General features: G+C 47.6%; 2 protein-coding genes across 2 annotated transcripts; one reads left to right on the top strand and one right to left on the bottom strand.

Annotated features, from left to right (window-relative positions):
* Window positions 1–7360: 7360 nt before the first annotated feature.
* LOC308333108 (dynein regulatory complex subunit 4-like) lies at window positions 7361–8473 on the bottom strand (the record flags this gene model as incomplete). Its single annotated transcript, XM_080789303.1, has 1 exon — window positions 7361–8473. One exon carries the CDS (start codon window positions 8471–8473, stop codon window positions 7361–7363), a length of 1113 nt encoding a protein of 370 aa, XP_080645429.1.
* Window positions 8474–8607: 134 nt separating this feature from the next.
* LOC308333107 (uncharacterized protein) lies at window positions 8608–14387 on the top strand (the record flags this gene model as incomplete). Its single annotated transcript, XM_080789302.1, has 5 exons — window positions 8608–8617; window positions 9247–9369; window positions 10160–10285; window positions 12497–12750; window positions 14115–14387. The coding sequence occupies 5 exons, from the start codon at window positions 8608–8610 to the stop codon at window positions 14385–14387; spliced, it is 786 nt and encodes a 261-aa protein (XP_080645428.1).
* Window positions 14388–14772: the final 385 nt, after the last annotated feature.

The following is a 14772-nucleotide window of genomic DNA, read 5'->3' as shown; positions in this document are numbered from 1 at the left end:
ACACACACCTGTTGTTCACCGTCCAGGATCAGAGATGAGAGATGCATGCATGAGAGAGAGCTTTTCCCCAGCTTGGGAAAAGATGTAATCCGCGTAAAGCCTAGACAGAAGTAGCCAGGCAGCCAGCTGGACCAGCAGGTATAAACACCCCTCCATTCCAGGCAGGCAGTCTGATGCTAAACAGAAGGAAAACGCTGCACAGTTTTTACACTGACAACAACAACAACAAGGCTATGGCGTTCCAGCTCCATCCATGAAAGGACCTGCCGTGTTCACCGCTATATACAAGACCAGGTAGGTAACGGCATTTATATTATATTATTTATTATATAGAAACGTTATTTTTTTTTTTCAACCAATGTTCATGTTTTAGGTTCTCATTAGAGGAAGTGTTATTATTATTATTTATTTTTTCATTTGCTGCTTTCTTTAGTTTTTAGCGATTTTAGCTATTTTTAACGGGCGGGGGTATTCGAACAACAGCTAAATATGTTTTTTTTTTGGGGTTTTTTTTTTACACAATTTTATAGCATTTTTTTTTTATTATTATACCCACCTACTAGATCCCAGGAAATGATTCTAGCTATTTTGAACAGGTGCGGGAGCATTCGAACATGGGGCTAAATATGATTTTATTTTTTACAATTTGTTAGCATTTTGTTTTATTTATTATTTACTATAGTCCTTCTAGACCCCAGGAAATTACAGCTGGCCACAAAAGATCACAGGATCTACTGAATGTGAAGGGGTGACAGTATGGCATCCCCCTTCACATTCAGTAGATCCTGTGATCTTTGGTAGGTGAGTCTAGTAGGACTATAGTAGATCATCAAAAAATAAATCACTATAAAAAGACTCAGTACTAAAACGTCTCTGCCTCTCCTTCACAGACAGAAGGCAGATGAGGCTTACGTGATCGGGAAAGGACTGTCACCTGTCGCTGCCGACCTGCACATTCCTGACATCATCAATATCATCCTCATCAATATCATCATCCTCATCATCATCATCAATGTCGCCAAGGTAACGCCACACCGTACTCACTGCAGTTTACATCAACCCAGGATCCTTTGAAACATTTTGATCCTGTGAAAATAAATAATTTCATATTTAATTAGTGGGGTTTTTTTCACAGAATCAAATACTTTATGATTCACCAGAATCCTGGATGGCTTGGTTCTAGGCTTACAATAATTGATATAAATATATTTTAGTAATTCAATCTCTTTGGGGGAAAATGAATGGCAGAGGTTTTTTTCCAGTGGAACCAGAAAACCCAGTGTTCTTTAAGCACTCTATAGAGCGTCGCAGTCCCCCCCCCCCCCCTCGAGAGACCCGGAAAATAAATCCCAGTTCATTTTCCTCATAGACTTTTCAGAAAGTATAATTTATTTAAAGACGTTTATACGCTGTGGACAAAGCCAACTCTAGTCGTGACAAATCATGACAACAAACACAATTTCTTCGGGCCAAACAAAGAATTCGAAAGTTTTTCTTCTTTGTAATTATTTGATCACCAATTTCATCCAATCAGGAAAATGATCTAAATTAAACTACCAAAATAATAATGATGATGATGATAATGACACCTGCAGATTGTAGAGTGGGTGAAAGGTGCTGTGTTGGTTAGTGTGTGGATCATGGATGGATGTGAACACTTTTGTTTTGGCGTTGCAGAGCTCTGCACAGGATGGGCCACCCTGACCGCCCCGTCACCCCCACTGCGCTGCGGGTGGACCGACGCTTGGATCCCTACATCCCAGACGGTAGAGTCAGACTATTCTAACGGGTCCATTTGGTTCCATTTGTACGCTCTCAGAGTTAAATTAGCATTGATTCTACAATATAAATTGGGGGTCCCAGAGATAGAAATGCTATTAAATGGGTGTCTGTATAGACTAATAATGCATGTCACACTGGGGGTCCTTGAAATTAAACGGGTTGAGAATCACTGCTAGAGCCGTAAAAACCTTCTCTTATTGAGGTCCCTGGCATATCTTTTCTAATGGGGGTCCGTGGGCTGATTAGTGTCATTTTGGAGGAACCGTCCGCCCCAACGACTTCAAATTGGACACACGAGTTCCGTCCCACCACGGGGAGTGCCGTGCCCGGTGTCGAGTCGGTCGGACGGACGCACGGTTGTCCAGAACCGCCCCCAAAAAAGGCCTCTGCCCGCCCGGGCTCTGGACCGAGGCCCCTGCCCCAGTGTCTATATATGGAGCTGGCCTGTTCTGACACCATTCTGACGTCAGCACATATAGACTCCATATTTGGGCATGCCTGACAAAGAACTCCATATATGGGCATAAAAGGGACACGGACATAATATCTGGGTGGGGCATGCATTTCCAACTTGCATCGTTCCAACTTGCATCGTTTCCAACAGCGCTGTAGAGGCTCCAACGGGCACCGCTCTAGTATGATGTAAACTTTCCGTTCATTATCAATGGGAATGTAATGTTTGTGTAAGACGGAAATCTGCACTATAGCTGAATATAGGAGGGGAGATAAAATGTTGGAGAATGCTGTTAATCTATAAGTCGATTTATGAGCTGTGTTTTACCAGTGAACACAGTGCAGTACAGTGTGCCTGCCACCTTGTGGACATTGTGTGTATAACCAGCGTTTGTCTGATAATGTGTCTCTTCTCCCGTGCACAGATGATCTGAACAATGACAGATAGTATATGTTTACTTTAAAATAATGTGTTATATTTTTTATTAATGTTTTTACCTGTATGACCACAGAGCACCTATCTATATAAGCACCGCTTATTTTTTCCCCCTATTTTTGAGGGCTGTTCAGCTTTGAAGATTTTGTGTAAACACAAAAAATATTTGTCCTAAACACAAACTTTGAATGCCATTGACAATGAATGGTGCGTTTTGAGTGTTTGTGTAAAACACAAACATTGAAGACAACAAGTGAGGACGCATATTTTCCGCAAATTGTGATTGGCCGGAATGAGATGATGTATGATGATGATGATAAGAGCGCCCCCCTCACTTCTTTTAACGCGTTTGTCTCCACAGACGAGCTGAACAACGCTTTAGGCTCCATCAGAGTCCTGGGCAGCATCGAACTGATCGAACACGAACTCAAACCCCACCTGAACACGGTGTTGTCTATCATACAGGAGAAAAGTAAGTCTATGCACCTTGAAAGCACAACTCAATACAAAGGCTGTTAACTGTGGACGACACACTGATTGCATTACACTTAATTGTTTACAACAGGGTCCACCATTTTCAATTCATCAGAACATTTAGAGACGTACACATAATACACTTCTATATTATAACAGGAAATCATGTAAGGAGGTAAAAAGGAAAAACTAAAAAACAGTAAGGGGGAAAAGGGGTGGGGGGAGGATTCAGATTTTTACGGGGGCCAGTTTTGAATTGCAGCAGTCCGTAGGTGCCCTTTGAGAGTGGTTTTGAAGGAGTCAAGGACTCCATATGAATCTTAAAAAACCCCAAATATGTACGAGCTGCGTTCGCTTCCCGCGTTTGTGCGTCTTACTGGTACATCATTATACATCATGACATTCCGTGCTCAGCCAATCAAATCATCACATTCCGTGCTACAGACACCACCAGAAACCGGTCTAGAGAGGTCTAGAGCTATGGACCAGAGCTATGTCAAAGGCTACAGGAGAAAAGTATAATAAGATCCCATTGTATTCACCTGAACACATGGTGTTGTCTATCGTACAAGTGAACAGTGTTTTTCAACCAAGGTTCATGTTTGCGAACGCAGTGAGCACTTACTATGAGACCTAGCAGATCATGTCTGTGTGTCTGTCCCGCTTTTGTGCCCATATATGGAGCTGAGTGATTACGTCACCATGACTCAGCCATAACCATATAAGGAGTCCCCAAAGCAGTTATACGTCCAAAACCCAAATATGTACGAGCTGCGTTCGCTTCCCGCGTTTGCGCGTCTTACTGGTTTAGGTTGTTATTAGAGAAGGTAAAAGATGAGTATACATCTTTTTAATTTACTGCTTTTTACATCATTTTAGCCATTTTAGCTTATTTTTGACAGGGGGGCGTGGGCATTCGAGCATGGGGCTATAAGGCGATAATTTACTAGTCCTACTAGACCTGAGTAAATTAATTTGGCTACAAAAGATCACGGGATCTATTGAATGTGAAGGAGGAGGTGACAAAGTGACACATTGAGCCTATAACACAGTAGTCAGTTCTATGTTCAGACACACGGAAATCAGCTACTGTGGCCAGATGTCATTTACTCAGGTCTAGTAGAACGAGTAAGACGCGCGAACGCGGGAAGCGAACGCTCAGCTCCATATATGGGCACAAAAGGGGCCAGGTCCACAACAAACAAATCACTGGCCCCTTTTGTGCCCATATATGGAGCTGGGGTACCTGGCCCCTTTTGTGCCCATATATGGAGCTGAGTGATTGCTGATGCAACACACTCCATATTTGGATAGCGGGACAGACACACGGACAGACAGACAGACACACACACACAGACATGATCTGCTAGGTCTCATAGTAAGTGCTCACTGCGTTCGCAACAATATAGTAAATAATAAAGAAATCGCCATAAAATTGTGTAAAAAAAAATATATTCAATTCAATTCAATTCAATTTTATTATAGTGTCAAATCACAACAAGTTGTCTCAAGACACTTTACAACCAACAAAGATCCACCCAGAGCAAGCAACATTGCGACAATATATACATATTTAGCCCCATGTTCGAATGCCACCGCCCCCTGTCAAAATGACCTAAAATCGTTTAAAATGTAAGAAAGCAGCAAATTAGAAAATAATAATACACCGACACCACACAGCGTATTCAGGGCGGAGTCACCACCCCCAGGGGAAGTTGTGATTTGCTCTCGTTCACTGCAATGCCATTTGCGGCATTTCCAAAACAATATTGCGCAGAGTAGCGATTATCAAACGTAATTTGCAATGCCATACGTTGAAAGATCTGTTGCCCGTGGACAATAAGGCACGTTACCTCCGCAAGTTAGACATTATCGGCATAGATGTTTGTCCGTATGTGATTAAGGATTGGAATAAGAAAACTCTTACCCCGGGCTAAAACCGGATGTGACGTTTTTGGGCGTTCCTGTCTTATGTGGTGTCAGTCTATATACTCATCTATTACTTTCCCTTCTCCGAAACATTTATAAAAAATAAATTAAAAGGGTCTGGTTATTTGATTTATCTGTAGGGGCTTTATTGATTAAGTTGACAATTAATTAACCCATTCTGACCTGAGATCAGATTCATACGAGGTTTCCACTGGACACACACTGGTCTGATGAACCCATTCTGACCTGAGATCAGATTCTAAAAATGTCAGTCGCTCTTCGATTTTTCTAAAATAGCAGACCTACAAGCTCGTAGCGCGCCACTCGGTGGCGCGCTATGAGCTTGTAGATCTGCTATTTTTCAATAGCTAAAGCATAACATGATGCCAACACCAAAATGGGTGCCCGGTCAGAATGGGTTAACAAAAAGGTTGAGCCTGTATTCTGGAGGCAAACATTTGACTAAAGATGGCAGATCTACAAGCTCACAACAACGCAACTTATGAGCTTATATAGGCTTTAAGTGGTTGCAGGTGTGTTAAAGACACCTGGGGCCATTCTAATGTCTAGTAGGGCTTTTTTTTTTGGGTGCAGTTTTTAAGTTTCTTAGATTTATTTGATTCAGTTGATCAGCCCATCCAGCACGTCAGACCCGTTGAAAACACATGTCCCTGATTCTGGTGACTGATACTGTGCTTCTGTGAATGACCTTTTTCATGCATTTTTAATTTTTAATTGTTTAATGTTTTTGTTGAACTGAAAAAATAAGTAATTATTATTAGAAGAAAAAAAAATCACACCCGTGTGAAGTGAGGGGCGCTCTTATCGCGCTATTATTATATATAGCGCTTTTCCAAGTGCTCAAAGCGCTTTACAATGGTTAATTCATTCATACATTGGGAGGTGAAGCGGCGAACAGTCGACGCCAGCGTCCTCACTTCCCACATTCACACACCGACGGTGGCGAGCTCACACCGACCGACTCATTGGAGGCAATGTAGGGTTCAGTGTCTTGCCCAAGGACACTTCGACATGTAGGACAGGAGGAGGAGCCGGGATTCGAACCGCCGACCCACGGATCATTGGGCGACCTGCTCTACCTCCTGAGCCACAGCCGCCCACAGATCAAGTTGATCTAAATGGCATTCACTGGTCTTAACAGGGTGACGTCTAAATGACATTCTTAAAATTGTCGAGACAAAACAAATCAAAGTAACAAAAATAACGAGTCAAGAACGGGCATAAAGTCGGTGTCGGCAAGTGTTGGAATGTGTCAATTTCCGGAAAGCGGGTGTTGAATGGGCTGTGGGTGTTGAAAGCGGGTGTTGAATGGGCTGTGGGTGTTGAAAGCGGGTGTTGAATGGGCTGTGGGTGTTGAAAGCGGGTGTTGAATGGGCTGTGGGTGTTGAAACCGGGTGTTGAATGGGCGGTGGGTGTTGAAACCGGGTGTTGAATGGGCTGTGGGTGTTGAAACCGGGTGTTGAATGGGCGGTGGGTGCACCGTCGAGTCGGGTCGCAAGTTGCAGGGAACCGTTGGAAGCCGTCTGGTAGCAGCGGTCATTAGGCCATAAGCTACAGTACATATTTAGTCACACCTGTCCTCAAAAAAACCCTGTTTGGACACTGATGACCTCAATACCTACTGGCTGACCCTCTGGCTCTAGTTCCTCCCCAGTTATATTCCCCAGCCCCAATCGGCCATGGCGTGCCTCAGGGCTCTGTGCTTGAACCCCTCCGGTTGGTTAGTATCTCCCAATCTCCAGCCCTCTGCTAACCTGTCATGGGTTGGTTTCCACGCTGTCCTTCCAGTGAGTCACACATTAAATCCATCGCCAAAAACACCTTCGACCACCTTAAATGAAACGTATCCAGACTCCGGCCCTCACTCTCAGACTCCGCGAAAAGGCATCGGCTCAACCTAGGCTTTGAACTGCTATAGTTTTGTATTGTTTTCTTTGTTTTACTGTAATAAAGCGTATTCCTGCGTTTCTTGAACGGCGCTAACATTATTATCATGATTTATATTTTATGATTATTATTGTTTTCATTATTATAATTTTATCTTATTATTAGTATTATTAGTAGTAGTAGTAGTAATATTAATGTTAAGAAATGGTATGGTCCACTTCAGTCTTCAGTGCATGGGCAATATATATTTTTTTATATTACAGACGGGAAGGATATACATACTTTAAACCCCGACCTGTTGTTTTTACTCATTTGGTCCGAGGATCCGATTGTTGTTAATTAGGAGGTGTGTGTGTGTGTGTGTGTGTGTGTGCGCGGTCAAACCTCCCCAATCATCTGAACCATGCCCGGGGGCGACACGATGGGCGGCGACGCCACGTTCCCCGTGCCCATCTTGACGGGGCCGCTCAGACACAGGACGTTCTGCATCTCCTGGAGGGCCAGCATGTACTTCTTGTCCAGCTCCGCCTTCTCCACCTTGACCACGTTGTACACCTGCAGCAGCTCCTGGTGCGCCGCCTCGATCCTCTTGGTGCCCTTGGCGCTGGCGCGGATGCGCGCGCGCAGCGTCGCCATCTTGGCCATCTCGTTCTCGTAGTCGCGCACCTGCTCCCGGAAGGCGCGGTCCTCCTCGTCCGCCTTGGCCTGCAGCTTGCGGAGGCAGGCCGTGAAGCCCTTGTTCTGCTCCACCACCTCGGCCATCTTCTCCTGGCGCTGCCGGCCCACGCCCTCCAGGTGCACCACCTGCTCCTTCAGCTGGTGCACCGTCTGGTGCTTGACGATGTTGTACTGGGCCCGGATCTCGCTGAACTCGCCCCGCAGCAGGGAGATGCGGAAGTTGAACTGCTCCTCCTGCCACAGCACCTCCCTCCGCCGGCGGAGGTCCTGCAGCCGCTCCCGCGCCAGCTCCTTCTCCTTGTAGCGGTCGTCCGTGTCCCGGACGCGCTCGGCGTAGCGCCGCCGCAGCGCCGCCGCCTCCTCCCCGTGCCGGCGCTGCAGCTCGCCCTCCAGCGCCTCGCAGGCCAGGTGCTGCGCCCGGCGCTCCTCCTTCAGCTCGCGGATGCAGCCGCGCAGCCGCGTCTCCAGCTCGTCGTGCTCGCGCCGCATGTGCTCGCCGATGCGCGCGCAGCGCGCCCGCTCCTCGGCGACGGTGGCGCGGTGGTCGGCGTTCAGCCGCTCGATGCTCACGTGGTACTCGTCGATGAGCGCCTTGTGGTCCAGCTCGTCCTCCTCCAGCCGCACCTCCTTGGTCCTCAGGGCGTCCTTGGAGACCCGCCTCCGGGCCACGGCCCAGCCGTCGGAGGTGCGGTCGCGGCCCAGCTGGGCCAGGTTCCGCTGCTTCTTGGTGTTGCGCAGCAGAGCCTTGAGCTCCACGATCTGGTCCTCCACCGGCTTGGGAGGCGGCCCGGCGGCCTTCTTTTTGGGCGACATTTTAGTGAAATATAGCTTCCAACTATTATTATATTATATTATATTGGTATATATTATTAGCATGTTGTTATTGGAGCCTCATGCTCCTGCCCCGTCCGTGGTTGGTTGTCCTTGTGGTGCCACGGTCGATAGAAATGTTCGCGGGTGAGGGCCGACATCTAGATCTCTCTTTCTCGAAATTACACTTGGAATTGGAAGTTTATATATCTTGTGGCGTTACGTCACGCAGAGAATGACAGCCCATATATGGACTTCTGAGGAGACTGCATGGTGGAGGCGTGCCGTGCATGAGCACTGCCTGACACCATCCTTTCAAATATTTAAAGGTGTGTAGGGAAACGGAAATGGTGGACATTTTATTTTGAAGTTTCAGCCTGAGACGCTGCCTGGTTTGAAGTTTCTGAACCAATCGGTGTCGCATCCCTCCAGGCTATGGGGTCTCAAAGTCTGTGACTTCCTGCCTAAGCTTCCTGCACGTGAATTTAATTTGTAAACAAAGTGACAGGGAGACTTAGGGGAAAGGCCAGCAGATTATTTCTAACCTATACACAACATATATACATATTTTAGCGTGATGATCAAGTTTATAAACGTAATACACTGAATTATTCATTTTAATTGGCTTTTATCGATCACGCAGCGCATTTTCGTTTTCAGGAAGTAATTTAAAAAAAATGTGGGAAGGGGGTCCTTTACGCTCGTCGACAAACGCGCTCCTCGCCATCTCTCTCAGCATTGTCACATCGATGCGTGTCATTCCTACCCGTGTCCAGGGAAAGGCGCTGCTGAGCAGGTGGTGTTGAGCGGTATCCTGCCCGTCCTGGCCCTCCCTCTGCAGCGGAGAGGACCTCTCACCCTGCTGTCCGCCAGGCTGGTGGCGGAACTGGCCAGGGAGTGTGAGTCAATTAATTCACACATGTTATCTAGACCAGTGGTTCCCAAAGTGGGGTCCGGGGACCCCCAGGGGTACCTGAGGGAGTTCCAGGGGGTCCCCATGCAGCTAAATGATAGTTTGGAACCAAATGGACCATTGTGGGTCTGTAACTCTGAGAGTGTACAAATGGAACCAACACTCTCAGAGTTAAATGAACATTGATTTTTACAATATAAATTGTGGGTCCCCCAGAGATAGAAGTACCATTAAATGGGGGGGTCCGTAGACTAATGCGTGTCAAACTGGGGGGGGGTCCTTGAAATTAAACGGGTGGAGAGTCACTGCTATAGAGCCGTAAAAATCTTCTCTTACGGGGGTTCCCTGGCCTGGCATACCTTTTCTAATGGGGGGTCCGTGGGCTGATTATTAGTGTCAATTTGGGGGTCCTTGGCATGACAAAGTGGTTCTCCGCCCTTTTCAGGTTTGCGACGCCCCAACGTTCTGTACACTGCATGTCACTGCGTATCTTCACTGCCTCGTGTGTGTGTGTGTGTGTGTGTGTGTGTGTGTGTGTGTGTGTGTGTGTGTGTGTGTGTGTGTGTGTGAGTGTGTGCGTATGCGTGACTGCGTGTGTGTGCGCGTGTGCGTGTGTCTGTGTGCGTGTGCGTGTGTGTGTGTGCGTATGCATGTGTGTGCGCGTGTGCGTGTGTGTGTGTGTGTGTGTGTGTGTGTGTGTGTGTGTGTGTGTGTGTGTGTGTGTGTGTGTGTGTGTGTGTGTGTGTGTGTGTGTGTGTGTGTGTGTGTGTGTGTAGCGGTGGTGTGTAGGGGCTTCGGGGACGCGGGCCTGGTCCCAGCTCTCATCTCCGTGCTGAGCAGCACAGACCAGGAGCTGTTGCTCTACGCAGCCACGGCCGTCTCACGCATGTCCTACGAGAGCTGTGAGTATTAAATACTATACAGCCTTACAAAGTGAATAATATACAGGATGTATACCACTGAGGGGGCACGGTGGCACAGTTGGTAGTGCTGTCGCCTCACAGCTAGAAGGTCCTGGGTTCGATTCCCGCTCGGGGCGCTGTGGGTGCTGGCGGCGTGTTTCCTCCTCCGCGTCATCAGTGCCCATACCCGAAGGCGGAGTTGGCGAAAGGGCCTTTCTGTGTGGAGTTTGCATGTTCTCCCTGTGTCCCCTAGGGTAGGGTACCCTCACAAAAAAACATGCAGTAATCCTGGTCACTAAACTGCCTCCCCCTGGCCAGCCGGGGCGCCTGATGGAGGGGAAAGGAACTGGTTGGAATAACGTGTTCCTTCCACGCGCTTATACGTCCAACCAGGGAAACTCCCCCCTGTCAGGTTGTAAAGGAGAAACTTGGACACTCAGGCATGAAGGAAGCATGAGTTCAAGTCCGTTGCTCTCCCCTTGTCCCCCATATATGGGGACTAGGTTGGTGGAGGGTGTGTAGAGCCCAGGATCACATTAGATGATTGACACAGGGGTGAAAAATGGGTTACAAAATCGTGGGATAAAAAATATATTTAAAAAAAGGATGTATACCACTGTTGCTTTTGGCAGCATAGTTTAGTCATTTATAGTTTTTTGTCACATTTTCAGTCACCTGGAATGTCTTGATGTTATAGTCTAGTTTTAGTCGAGTAAATATCCTAGGATTTTAGTCGACTAAATCTACAGTTTTATTTAGTCGACTGAAATGTGTTTTGGCGGGCCTTGATGCCGTCGCGTCGCGTTGTAGATCAGCGTGTATTTTCAGCTTGTAGAATGACTTATACTGGATCTCTTGTCCACTAGTCCCTTCCTAACATTTTAGTATATAGTTTTTTATTTGTTGACGAAATTGTCAGTATACTTACTCTAGTATACTTAGCACTCTGAGATTCCCTGTGAATGAAAAGTGCAATACAAATAAAATTCATTATTATTATTATTATTAGTTTTAGTCATCGTAGCTTAATTAGTTTCCATTTAGTTTTCGTCAGTGGAAAAAGGCAGTCGTCTCAGTTTTAGTCGACGGAAACAACACTGGCATATATGTTCTGATCCTTTACAACCTTACAATGAAATCAAATCAAATCAAATTTTATTTATAGAGCACATTTTCAAAGACCAGGAGGCCAACCAAAGTGCTGTACAGGAAACATGACACAAGTAACATAGTAAAACAAAATCAAAGCAACACAAAAAGTACACAGGTTAATTAGGTCAAACATTGAAAGCCAGGGAGAAGAAAGGGGTTTTGAGTAAAGACTTAAAGGCAAAGTAATTATGTATTTCAATACAACCTTACAAAGTAATTATGTATTTCAATACAACCTTACAGAGTAATTATGTATTTCAATACAACCTTACAAACGTCCCTCTAGCCATAATGTTCTGCTGCTGCTGAACCCATTAGGGAAATTAACAATTCATCGAAAATCGATTATCTCCGTATTCTAACTTGTTTTCTTTTTACCTACTTAATCATACTACTGTACATGCGCCACACAAAAGAGACACTGTAGTATTTCCAACGTATAACAAATCACAGTACTATTATGACGATATAAATTAATTTAGTACAGTTTTTCCTCTGTCCCTCGATCTGTCTGGTGTCACATTCTCACCACACTTCTGTTTCTCTCTCCGTCTCTCGACCCCCTCACTCCATCTCTATCCGTCTCTCTCTCCTCTCTCTCTCTCTCTCTCTCTCTCTCTCTCTCTCTCTCTCTCTCCCTCTCTCTCTCCCCCCTCTCTCTCCCTCCCCCCCCTCTCTCTCTCTCCCCCCCTCTCCCCCCCTCTCTCTCCCTCTGTTTCTCTCCCCCCTCTCTCCCCCCCTCTCTCTCCCCCCTCTCTCTCTCCCCCCCTCTCTCCCCCCTCTCTCTCCTCCCCCCTCTCTCTCTCCCCCCTCTCTCTCCCCCCTCCCCCTCTCTCTCCCTCCCCCTCTCTCCCTCGCTCTCCCCCCCTCTCTCCCCTCCCCTCTCTCTCTCTCTCTCTCCCTCGCTCTCCCCCCCCCCTCTCTCCCTCTCTCCCTCGCTCTTCCCCCCTCCCCCCCCCCCCCCTCTCTCTCTCCCCCCCCCCCCTCCCTCCCCCCTCTCTCTCCTCTCTCCCCCCTCTCTCTCCTCTCTCCCCCCCCTCCACCCCTCCTCTCTCTCAGCCATCCAACAGGAGCAGCTCCTGCGTCGGGGGGCGGTGCCTCGCCTCATCGGCGTGCTCCTCCGTTTCCCCGACGACGGCGCGCTGGAGGGGGCGTGTCTGACGGCGCTGTGCAACCTGGGCGACATGGGCGAGGACGAGGGGGCGGGGCTGCTGTGGCAGAGGGGCGTGTCCCCGCGGCCGCTGCAGGAGCTGGTGTTCCGCGGGGCGTGGCCTCCGGGGCGCGGCGCGGCGCACGGCGGCTTCGGATCGTCTGTGAGTTGAAATCGTTTTACATATAGACTGTACTGTATATCCATGTAGCTCCTCCTATATACACAGGTTTAACCCATTCTGACCTGAGATCAGATTCATACGAGGTTTCCACTAGGACACACACTGGTCTGGTGATTAACCCATTCTGACCTGAGATCAGATTCTAAATAATGTCAGTCGTTCTTCGATTTTTCAAAAATAGCAGACCTACAAGCTCGTAGCGCGCCACTATTTTTCAATAGCTAAATTATAACATAATGTTTGAAACGCCAAAAGGGATTCCCGCCCAGAATGGGTTAAAAACACCATTGACAATGAAGGGAAAGTTTACGTCATCTTGTCCCCGACACAAACATGAAATGCCACTAACGATAAAGATAATTTAATTTGAATTTAGAATTTAGTTTGTTTTGTCACCATTTGTTTTACATCACCATTACATCACCTAATCAACATGAGTTAGACTTTAATATATTAGTGCCCCTCATTTCCTATAAACAGGTTTAATGTTTGTCTTTAGTTCAAAGTTTGTTTAGTTTAGTTTGTTTAGTTTTCTTTCTAAATTAAGTACTAATAGCCTACTGCAATCGTCCCTGTGACATACTAGCGTCATGTCCAGGGGGTGTAATTTTACATCAAGCTGCCTCACGCTACAAAAACAGGAGATAGGCTCCTGCCCCTATGGGCCTCATGGCTACAGAAACAGGAGATAGGCTCCTGCCCCTATGGGCCTCATGGCTACAGAAACAGGAGATAGGCTCCTGCCCCTATGGGCCTCATGGCTACAGAAACAGGAGATAGGCTCCTGCCCCTATGGGCCTCATGGCTACAGAAACAGGAGATAGGCTCCTGCCCCTATGGGCCTCATGGCTACAGAAACAGGAGATAGGCTCCTGCCCCTATGGGCCTCATGGCTACAGAAACAGGAGATAGGCTCCTGCCCCTATGGGCCTCATGGCTACAGAAACAGGAGATAGGCTCCTGCCCCTATGGGCCTCATGGCTACAGAAACAGGAGATAGGCTCCTGCCCCTATGGGCCTCATGGCTACAGAAACAGGAGATAGGCTCCTGCCCCTATGGGCCTCATGGCTACAGAAACAGGAGATAGGCTCCTGCCCCTATGGGCCTCATGGCTACAGAAACAGGAGATAGGCTCCTGCCCCTATGGGCCTCATGGCTACAGAAACAGGAGATAGGCTCCTGCCCCTATGGGCCTCATGGCTACAGAAACAGGAGATAGGCTCCTGCCCCCTATGGGCCTCATGGCTACAGAAACAGGAGATAGGCTCCTGCCCCTATGGGCCTCATGGCTACAGAAGGGCACCAGGGGGCAGTACGCCTAACCCTCTGTCCCCTGTGGCAGGTCACCATGGTGCGTCTCTCCCAGTGGGCACCGGGGCAGTACGCGGCCAGCATGGAGGCGTTCCAGCGCTGCCCGTCCTCCCTGTGGAAGCTGCACGCCAACAGGCGGCCGCCCTTCGTCCCCTTCCTGACCCCCGGGGGGGGTCCGGGGGGTCCAGGGGGGTCGGGGGGGTGGGGCAGCCTGGTCAAGGTCATGGGCTTCTCCACCTGCCGCAGCAAGGCGCCGCGTCACTCCCAGAGCTTCAGGACGCGCGTGTTCCACACGCTGATCTAACTGTGTGTGTGTGTGTGTGTGTGTGTGTGTGTGTGTGTGTGTGTGTGTGTGTGTGTGTGTCCATTTGGTGCTTCTACTCAGGTAATGGACACGGAACAGCCAAACCTTATCAAATTGTCTCTCTTTGTTTGTTTTTTTAAAAGAAATCTGGCTAAAGCTTATTCTCTCAAGAATATACTTTGTGTGTTTTTTTTCTTTTCTGTAATCAGACCATATAAAGAAGTGGTCTGTGTGATGGCGAGGGCCACTACGGTATGTCCACACTGAAAAGTAACCTTTTCACATCATTTCAAATGCATTTAGTTAAAAACAAAATACTGAAGGAATGAACTAATAAAGCTGTGTGTGTGTGTGTTTAATTACTCACCAGGCATACCACATCTGA

This window comes from Protomyctophum bolini, assembly GCF_963924005.1.
Source record: "Protomyctophum bolini genome assembly, chromosome: 18".
Taxonomy (NCBI): domain Eukaryota; kingdom Metazoa; phylum Chordata; class Actinopteri; order Myctophiformes; family Myctophidae; genus Protomyctophum; species Protomyctophum bolini.
Note: the sequence above shows the minus strand (reverse complement) of the source record. Positions and strands in the feature narration are given on the sequence as shown.